This window comes from Limulus polyphemus, unplaced genomic scaffold (genome assembly GCF_000517525.1).
Source record: "Limulus polyphemus unplaced genomic scaffold, Limulus_polyphemus-2.1.2 Scaffold4810, whole genome shotgun sequence".
Lineage (NCBI taxonomy): Eukaryota > Metazoa > Arthropoda > Merostomata > Xiphosura > Limulidae > Limulus > Limulus polyphemus.
In genome coordinates, this window is record NW_013670420.1 from 70,264 (window position 1) to 81,228 (window position 10,965).

General features: G+C 28.7%; 1 protein-coding gene across 1 annotated transcript in view; it reads left to right on the forward strand.

Annotated features, from left to right (window-relative positions):
• The window catches only part of LOC106471719 (protein IWS1 homolog), a 37,841-nt gene extending 31,031 nt beyond the window's left edge, over window positions 1-6,810 (forward strand). The window contains exons 13-15 of the mRNA XM_013932339.2: window positions 2,941-3,003; window positions 3,854-3,965; window positions 6,202-6,810. Of these exons, the coding sequence (XP_013787793.1) occupies window positions 2,941-3,003; window positions 3,854-3,965; window positions 6,202-6,324 (298 nt within the window). The 3' untranslated portion in view covers window positions 6,325-6,810. The remainder of the gene's footprint in view (window positions 1-2,940; window positions 3,004-3,853; window positions 3,966-6,201) is intronic.
• The last annotated feature ends 4,155 nt before the right edge of the window (window positions 6,811-10,965 follow it).

A 10,965-nucleotide genomic window follows, 5' to 3' on the forward strand; every position in this document is an offset into this window, starting at 1 on the left:
ATAACTAGAAAATGACCCGTGGCTTCCTCTGAGTGTGCAAATAAAGCTGGGTGGGATCATATTGAACCTGCTGCTTAGAGAAGCTTCTAAAAGATGAACACTGCTGTGTTGATAGAAAGTAAGGGCACTGCATGCTTCCTAATAGAATGTTGAGTTAAAGGATTATGTTTCAGACCATCGTTGATAAGAAGAAAATCATGACCACAGGGTGTATATGCCCAAATTTGGGTCAGGAGAAGAGCATGATTGACTGCTTTGTTTACTGAAAACTAAGGCAAAATGCTATTCACAGCAAGCCCCATAAAATCTACTACTCAATAACCGACTTGTAGGATTTCCAGATTTATCCAATCCCAACCACATAACAAATTTTTCAGATTTTCTCTACTTGACTAAAAGATTCAGTATTAAAACTGTCAGTGGAATTTAAAAACTGGATAAATTCTGATAACCACACAAATGAGGAAAAAAATTATTATTATTATTACTATTTAAAACAGAAAAAAAAACCAAAGAAATTCATTTGAGGCAACAGCCAAAGAGGAGAGGACCTTCAGTAAAAATGGTGTCATAAAAAAAAAAGTATCATTCCATAATGACAAATGAAAGATTATATAATCTTATTTACTAACAGGTGAAAAAGGAAAGATCTTGAATATATTTTAGGAGAGAGGGGTGTTACGCTATAAAATGTGCTTAATGGCCACTGCCTTCTTATAACTGAAAGATAGTATAATGTTGTGTTGATCACTCAACATATTTCTGTAAATGTTTTAACAGAGTAGTCTATAAAATAAGTTGCTATTTTTAAATGTAATGTATAATGATTTTCTTTGCTTGTAACTGTGAAACTTACAGGCATGAAACTAGATAGTACATGAAGGATGATAAGCAGAGTAAAAAAATATTTGATATGTTATGTAGCTCTATATTTTTTTGTAAAGTTGATGATGCAAAGTGTGTGGGTGTTTAACCCCCACATAACTCTTTGGTTTTACCCATGCCTTTGAGAACAGGTGATTAAAATTCACTAGTTCTTTCACATAATTAGGTATTGGTGCATTTTGAGTTAGTGACTTCATTGGTTTGGAAAGTATTTTGGAAAACATTAATTTTAGTGATCTGTGGAAAGTGTTCTTGGAAGTTGAACGTTTTGGTCTCTTGAAACAAAGAGATCCTTCACCAGAGTAAGTCAGGACCATGATTATGGTGCATTTTATTGCTATGGAAAGAACTGTGTGATTTTGTTTATTCAAAATTTTGTCTAGTATTTTTTGTTTTGTTTTTTTTATATTCTTACTGATCTAGTCAAGAAAAAAAATATTTGAAGTACTTGTCTGTTGCTGGAGAGATCTATTTGAAATGAAGATGAGTTGCTTAATGTTAACATTTGTATTAGATTGCTTATGATTAATTGGATACAAAGCTTTCCAAACCTGGCATACAACCCAGTATGTGTCTTTTTCTATTAAAATGCCCAACATCAAAATCAGTCTCAGTATATTAAGCTCATCACCTGCTCTATGTAAAGTTAATGTGATATTACAATTAAAAAAAGAATGTTTTGACAATATTTTTTCAGTTTCTAATGAAAAATAATCTTGTCATAAAGACAGTATGTCCATTGTTAATGTCAATTGCCTAAGGTCATTTAGTAATACAAAATATGAGTATTTTGAGCAATACTTTGTTCATAAATGTGGTGAAAAACTTTGAAGTACTATTTGGTCTGTATTTCTTTTATGTGTTTAAATGTATTAAAGATACAGGAACATTAACATCCAAATTCCAGTTAAAAATGGTTTTACTTGGTACAGTAAACACTAGTTTTATACGTTAAACAGGATTGAATATTAGTATTTTTGTTTTGTTTTTTTGATAACTTCACTTACTCTTAGTGTGATTATTTTTATACTTTTCTTTGCTTAATGTTATTCATGTAGTTTTAAGTATTTTTCAAAATTATCTACATTTTGTTTTGTTTTCTTAATGAGCCAAAATGTATTTCATATTTGTATTAGTAAACCATTCTTACTGCTGATTAGTTTAAAAGACCCACTCTTAGTGCATGCTGTCTATAACAAGATAATTGTTTATTGAAGACCTAAAAGTGCTATTAAACACTAAAGAATTGTTATTATAAATGAGTTTCCTAATTTTCAGCAGATAGTTTAGCTGTTGATACGATTGAGGAATTGCATGAATAACCATAAACTAAAAAAAACTAAGTACCCTTCATCAGTTTAATATAATTTAACAGACATGAATCAAACTAGGGTAAGAAAAAATATTTGAGCCTAAATTACCATTATGTTGAATTTGATGTACAGTAATGAAGATCAAACCAGTCTCACTTACTGGCAAAAAAAAACTTTTGTCATATTCTCCTGTCAGCTAATTTTGATTGAAAAGACAGTCATGTTATTTGAGATTTTTCAGAAAAGAATATGATAAACGAAGGTGCCAAATTAAAGAATAAACACACAGATCTTGAAAAAAATTGGTATTTTATTTGTTAGCTTACATCTCCACAAGAATTATGTGATAGCTGGTAAGGGTCAGTGAGTGAAAGATGAGATTGTCATTAATTATTAGATCAAGATATGGGAAATTTACTCTTGACATGCTCATGTAAAAAGTGGCACTTTGAGTTTCTCTTTTTTTTTATTTCACTTGGACATTATTCATCTAGATGTATTTTATACCACATGAAATTTTGTCATTGCTTATTTTTAATGTTTACAAAACTAAAAACTAGTGTCTTCCAAAACCAAATTTTTAACTCAACTAACTGGCAAAGAAAAGGGTTCAACATCAAAATTATTTAATCAAGGTGATTCATACTATGAGTTATTCATTTATTTTAAATTTTACCATGAATAAGATAATTTATCTTGTATTTAATTCCTTCACTAACTTCACAAATATTACTTGTTCAAGGCTTGAGACTGGAGATCAGTTACAAGAAAAAGATATTGACAGAGCTCTCAGTGGAGAAGAAAAGTAAGTGTCTAGACAGTTTCATATTAAAGTTGTAAGGATGACGTTCCATTGTGGTAAATAGTATTGTTAGAAATTGCTAATTCCTTGATGTTTTAGAAATTTAAACCTCCAGGTGAAAATTGTTTTTCATATTTTAGAGATAACAGTTCATACTGTTTGATGTATGTAGATATGTGTAAGTTATATAAATACACATAATGGGAAAGTATATTTTTAATTAGAATTTACTGCATTTGTTCATAAAGTCATAAATTTCTGATAAATTATTTTACTTATTTTTAATGTTTTTAAATTCCATAAGATTGGACCTTAATTTGTGTTTTGTTTTAAAACTTAAACCCTCAATCTTTCCTTCAGACCATCTTACTATAAAGATGATCCACTATGTGTGTTTTAGCATCCATCACCCAGAGTTTGCTGGGTTAATTACCATGATTTTTTGTAGGGTAACTGGAAACTTTCTGATAGTGTACTTGGACTATTTTGTTTTGTGTTACACAAAAAAGCAATTAACTTAGAATTTCATATTTTATTAATTCCACCAAGTGTGTCAAAATAGGACAACTGTATTAAAGATTAAATGTACAAAAGATATTTTAATACTGTAAATATAGAAACACAGGAACAGTTAAAGATAAGATTTCATCACAAATGCATGCATATGTTCGTACATATAGTCTATGATTTATTTCCAACACCCATTTGACTATAAATATAGAGTTTATTCTGTATGATTGTCAATGAATTATCTATTTATTTTCCACTTTACAGCGAATAAAAGTATTGTATGAGGATAAAAATTCTGAAATAATGTTGAATGTATAAGTAACCACCCAGTTACTGTCACTAGGTCCCTACGACCTGGAGAGAAAGGATGGGTTTCTAGAGCTAGGGTACCGATGCCCTCTAACAAAGACTATGTTGTGAGACCAAAATGGAATGTTGAAACAGAAATGAGTAGAGTAAGTATAATTTTGTTTTGTTTTTTAGAAATTAAATGTTGCTGTTACTATAAATGACTTATGCTAATCTTTTATATTTTTTTCCATTAATAGTTTACACTTCTCTGCCTTGAAAAGCTCTGCAAAGTCATTTATCAGTGCTACATTTTCATTCTGTCAGTCTAAAGCCATAGTACATTAAACATTTTATACATTAAAAGTTTTTCCAGCAGCGAAATTAATGGTTTGACTATTTCACAATGAGTAATTGAAAAAAATAAACAAAAACTAAATCTGTCTTGCTACTTGATGCTAAAATAACTGTATGTGAAATAGCTTAAATGAAACAGCTCATGATCTTTTAGTTGTCTGAAAAGAACATGGTTAGTCAATTGTTTTATTTTATGTGATTTTATTGCTTTAAAACTTTAACAATGACAAAATACTTTTAGACTAGGACATTTTAGCTGTATAAATAATATTTGGGATAAGATAACCTTAAATACAGGATGATGCAAGAGTTGTGCATCACCATGATTTTTGTAAGTCGTGTCTTTCGAGCTGCTTGAAACGTATATCATTGATATCACTAAGCAAAATATTGAGCATAAAATAATTTTATCTACTGTCAGTCTTTTCTCACTGATAACTGGAAATATTCACTATTTTCCATTTTAAACTATGAAAATTGAAAAATAAACAAATTCTGAATTTTGTAATTTATTTTTAAATTGTTTGTTGAAATGTATTTGATAAATACATTCGGATATGACAAATGTAGTGTTGTTGGAATACTATTGTTCTACACTCTTCTAATTTTTAAAGATCTCTAAGAGTTAGATTAAGAATGTAGTGTTTAAAAATATAATAGGCCTAATACTAATGTCTTATGGCAAGTATAAATGTATATTTTAGTAATTCTGTGTTTTTTGTGTCCATACATATTTAGTTCTTCTTATCACTTGTTTCTCCAAATTTTGAAGGAAGAAAGCTTTAAGAAAACATCTCTATCATCAATAAAGATGTATTTTTCTATGTTAATCCATATTCAACTCTGTTTAGATTAAAGTGTTATTGAGTTTTCACCATTTTATCATTCCATTATTTAGTACTTTTGGCAAAATGAGTAAGTGAACTTAATAAAGTTTTATATTTTTAACATATTTGGAGAACAAAGGGGTTCAGAGTAATAATTCCAATGTATTCCATAACTGTGAGGTAGCAATCTGTTTAAAGCACAGTGAATGGTGTTAACAATATTTTACTTCCAAGTTGCACATTTAATTGATCACCTAGAAAAATTATCCTGATTTTAAAGCTTAATTAGTTATGACATGAATTTTAAACAGTTTAAAGTCATGGTATTGTAGCATTCTTTTCGCTTCTTAAACTTAGTCACTGTCGATTTTTAGATTTAGTTCACCATTATCTACAATTTTGAATTTCTTACTTACCTTCATGGATCACTGTCCATAGCTTGTCTACATTCAGGAGGCACAGCTGTCATATTAACACCTTATTTTATTTTGTTGTTACTTTCTCTCTTGGTTCATTCTCTAGATGTGTCCCTCTCAAAGTTTGTAACTCTTCTTTTTAAGTCCTTTTATAACTGAATTTTAAAGCACTAATAAATTCATTTTGTGGCTTGAAAGCCTGAATATTGTTATTTCATGTAATTATTTACTAACCAGTAAGCTTGCCTTAAGAGTTTAATTTTCGAAAGCTCACTTGTATACAAGTGTCTTGAATGCTAGCTTATTGTAGCATTTTTTTAGTACCAAAAGAGTAAAGGAACACCATACCAGTCATAACTTAATTGGTAAAAATAGGTTTTCTACTCATTTCACTAGATCTTGTAAAAAGTTTCAGGAAGCACTAGTGGAATACCATGATATTACTAGTCAGTTAAGTACTGTTTAATTTAATAGCAAAGACTAAGTGTGATAGAAGTTAAGTTTATATTTTGTAGTGTAAGAATGAAATACAGTTAACTTTCACATTGTGAAAGATAGACCTAAAGAGATGAAGTTCAAATATTAGGATATATGAAGTTAAATGGTAACTTGTGTTTTTAGTACAGTTCTGTAACAGTTGCTAGTGTAATACAGGTATTGGAGAAATGGATTAGATAAATAATATTTCCTCTGGATACACCTATACATCATACAGTTGTAGGATAATTTGACATTATAGTCTTTAATTCTAGTGTGAATACAAGTTGCTAAGACTATAATTTTAATTTATTTTATTTTTTCAGAATATGAAGAAACCACCAACCAAGATAGACAAACATTTAAGAATGTTTAAAGATAAGAAGAGAATGAGCAAAATGCAACGAGCAATTAGCATTAGCATAGAGGGTCGAAAAATGGCTCTTTAATAAAAATCTAACGGACAGTTAGCATCAGTAGAAAATGGGGAAAGATGGCTATTTGACAAAAATTTAATAGACAGTTTACAATTATGGAAGATGGGGAGAGAAGGCTTCTTGACAAAGTTCTTATTTGTTGAATATTTTTCTTTAGTGCAAAAAAAAAGAAGACAAACCTCACAACGTAATTTGATTTTCTTTTATAACATACTACTGGTTGGTCCTACTTTTTATTTTCTGCAAGATTTATCAAAATTTAGTATAAACAATTTTACTTCCATCAAGTGCTTCATTCTTAAAAAACAAAGATAAACTGATATATTTAACACTATAGACTAATTTATGTTTCAAAAAAATAATAGCTATCTTTCCAACTTTTTGTTAGAATTTCTCTTGCAGACAGTTATTAAAGTATACTTGTACAGTTAAAATTTGTGCATGTTAAATGTAAAAACTGATGTGAAAACCAAGAATAAACTATTTTTTACCTATCAAGATTGAGTTTTTGTTAGCATTCTTCATTTATGAGCAACTGTAATTTTTTTTTTTGCCTGAGTATAAAACTATTTCAAAAGTACAGTGTTAGAAATTAAGTGCATGTAGCACTGCTTTACAGTTTCAGTTGTGTGTAGCATCACTTTAGTGCATTTTCATTTTTTGGAATTTTGTGTCATTGTTGAAAACAATGTCACACATTGGACATTATTTGAAGAAATGCAATTATATGTTTAAGATTTGAGTGTTTTATCATGTTTAAGTAACCGTACATGGCTTTTTACAGAAAATTAAAACTCATTTACAATCAACAGTTTCTCAATTATTTTTTCAAGCTATAAAAACTGTAATCCAGCAAAGCATGGCATGTCCACATCATACATCACATATCATTAAGATATATAAATGTATACCTACAGTCCAACATTCCCAAAATGTCTACGGTTATCTTTGACCAAACTTGTAATGTACCACTAATATGAATAATCAGTAAATACTTATATTACATAAAAACTCTCTTAAAAATTATCATAATCACATGCTACTTAGCATAAGAACTTGTATCTTGGTTTATCTCTTGCAAATTAGCTTTAATTCTATCATGTCCCAGATGTATGTGTTCTGTCTTGAGGGCAAAATTGCCTATTGAAATAAAAAAGGTTATAGAAAATAGACTTGTAGCCATGTTTTCTATACATAAAAAAGATCTTGATGGTTGAAATTCATCTTTTCCAATACCAAAATAATAAACAAACAAACCTTTTTTAAAATTGTTAATCACATTTCATTTAATATAGGTGATAATAAGTTTTTAACCCAATTTTACTTTTATTTATATATTTCTTTTTACACACTGAAGCCAATATTTATGCTGATAAGGGCTAATACAAGGGCTTTATCAGCAAAATGTAACTTCATGCAGTTGACTGCAAAATGATTTAGCTAAGCCTATCTTATCTTGTACTAAAACATCATAATTCAAATGAAGTATAAACCGATAAAAAAAGCTCCAAAATTTGCAATTCTTAAATTTTTTTATGGAAGAAAGTAAATAAATAAATAACTACAACTATTTTTTATTGCTTCATATTTTATAAAACTGTAAATTTTATTGTTATTTTGATAAAAAAAAACACTGCATGTATTTTCACTGTATTTATGGTCACTGGCATACACTATTGACAACTTTTTCTTAGGATAGTTTTAAGAGAACGTAGGAAAACATAGAAATCAGTAATTAAAATCCTTAACAAAAACTTATCACAATGATGTATTTTTGAAATTTCAAAGCTAAAAATTCATACAAATATCAGATATGGAAATAAGATATGCTATTTGTAGAAGATACATAATGTTCCAAAAAAGTTTGAGTTTGAAAATATTTCATCTAGTATTTTGTTTTTCACAATGCAATATAACAAGCCATACACAGGTGTGTCAAAACAATGCACCTGTGTCTGATAATAGTTAAATGGAATGGTTCATAATTTCGTGTACCTTTTGATCCAAAAAAAACTACCTTGAAAGACTGAACTTAAAAATACATATAACAGACTTGGAATGTTATCAGTAACAAAAAACAATAAGCATTACATATTTGACAAATAAGTTAATAAATAAATGTACTTCTGTTTGTAAACTCATGAAATATCACTACATAAAATTAGGGTACATTAATATGTGTGTTGATCAATAAAGACCAAGGCATGTGCACACTCAGACTTTTATCTTATTCTCAGAGTTGCTAATCATTTCTGTCTGAAGAAATGATAATGTAGCTCAGTCTGTCTCATTACATATTTGCCTTCATTGTGTGAATTTACTTAAGTAAAAGGCATTGTTATTTACGTAAGTTACAGTCTCCATATTTAAGAATCTGCTTAAGATTAAAACTAGAGATTATGAGACAATCTAACATACTGTTAAAAGCCAGGGCATATTTATTGATTACATATGTTATTCTCTTAATTTATCATTATTTCACTACTACAAAGTTCATAAATGTTATACTTTTTACACTTAATCAAAAGATATTTGAAAGCACTAAAGTTTAAGGTTCCAATAAAATACATAAGCCACATTTAATCGTCTATGTCATAACTGGTTCATTTATATTATCATTTAATTTACAATACCTCAACTGAGCAAGTGTATAAGTTAAATATTTTGAAGACTACATTCACACCTCCGTTTCCATAAACCCATTCAGATTTTAGTGGGAAAACTAATATTATTTCATCTGACTCCACAAAACTTTGCAAACATGAGGAAAAAAGTTTTGCTTTGAGAATTGGTATAATTTCTTTGGTTACAAAGTTAAAGAAATTTTCCTGTGAAATGATGTTTTTAAATGACAATAATATATTTTTCCATCTTAAATTTCCTGTTTTTACACTTACTGAACTTTCTAAATGCATCCAAGAAAGTTTTTTTTTTACAACAAACCTACAAGATTTCAGCATAATCTTATCCAAATAACAACATGCAGTGATTCTGTCATTATACTCTTTCAATGACATACTACTAGCTAAAACCTGAAAGACTGTTTTAGTAGTTAATTACAAAGCTACAAAATGGGCTATCTGTATTGTGCCCAACACTTGTATTGAAATCCAGTTTTCAGCATTTTAAGTCTGAGAACATACTGTTGAGCCACTGGGGAACAACTTGAAAGATAAAAAAACAAAACAAAAAAATACAACAAAACTACAATTTCACATTTGAGAATTATAGATTCAGTTGAAATAAACATTTACAACTAATAGTATTAATAAAACCTTTCATATTCAGAGTGATACTTCATCACATTGTTAAGCCTAAAAGATTTCTCTTTTTTTTTTCTTCCAATAGAGTTGCTAAACTGGATCTGTTTTATTCTGTCTGGGTGACATACGATAAAAAAAACCTGTAAAAAATTTAATATGGGCTTTAACACTCAATATATGTACTCTTGAATTTCACTTTAAGTATAGAAGTTACAAGTAGGCTTATTAGTTGAGTTTTATTAACATTAAGTATGTGTAGAATTCCAGAAATTATGCATATAGCTAGATTCAAGGTATACAAGTTACTGAGACACTGATACCATTAAGTAAGGCTTAAATTGATCTTTCTTCCATCATTAATTATTTTGAAATTAAGTTAGAAAAAGTGTTTCATTAAAGTCTCAAATTACAATACTTACTATGAAGAATCTTTCCAGCAAAAACAAAACCTAGTGACCTTAAATTGTTTTCTAACTTTATCTTTCCAAAATCCACATTTTATGTTATGTTTTCTGCTGTCTTAGATTTCACAAGCAATATTTAAAATATAGCCAAACAAATAAATTTTTTCTGTAAAACAAACTATGTAGAAACATACCATGACAATACCTACGAAACCTACACCTACAGTGGAGTTGTTTAACTGGTGGGCTAGACCTGGCAAACTCTCCAACCACCAGCCAAAAATTAAAAATAAATAAAGAATGAAACTAAAAATAGTGTTTTTAGTTTTTAATGCTTGTAGGCTATTAAAGTATTACTCTGGTTTCTAATAGCAATAAACTTGCTTTCGTTGATAACTAATAGCATTCCTTTTTTGTTCTTACTCAAAATACTATGTGGCCTGCTAGTAGAACAAATTTAGACAACCCTGATCTACAAAATTTTTTCTTTTTTTCAACTTCTAATCTTTTCATATTATTTAGTCTGTAATAGATTTTTGAGTTGTGTTACTTGGAACTTTCAAAAGTCTATAATGTTCTCCATTCCAATCTGGAGCATATTCAAAACCTCATGTGAAATGTCTTTCAGTGAAGATTGAATCACTGCTTTAATCTGAGACTTTACACTTTCATCAAGTATACATAATAAGTAAAAGGATAAATACAATGTCAGTAATAAAGTACACAATGGTTTCCTTTAGACGCACTTATTAAATGCAGTTCTGCTTCAATTTCAGTTTCCTGATTTTTCTATATCAACAATTTAAACTAGATAAAAGTTTATCTAATATGGTCACTTATGAACATTCAAAATACCCAGCAGCAGAAAAATATATACAGATAAATCATTCATAAATATAGAGAAGAAAGTAATAACTTTTTCTTTTTTTTTTTTGTATTAGTCAGGTCTGTAATCAACTTGACAGTGAACTAAAACTTCTGGGACA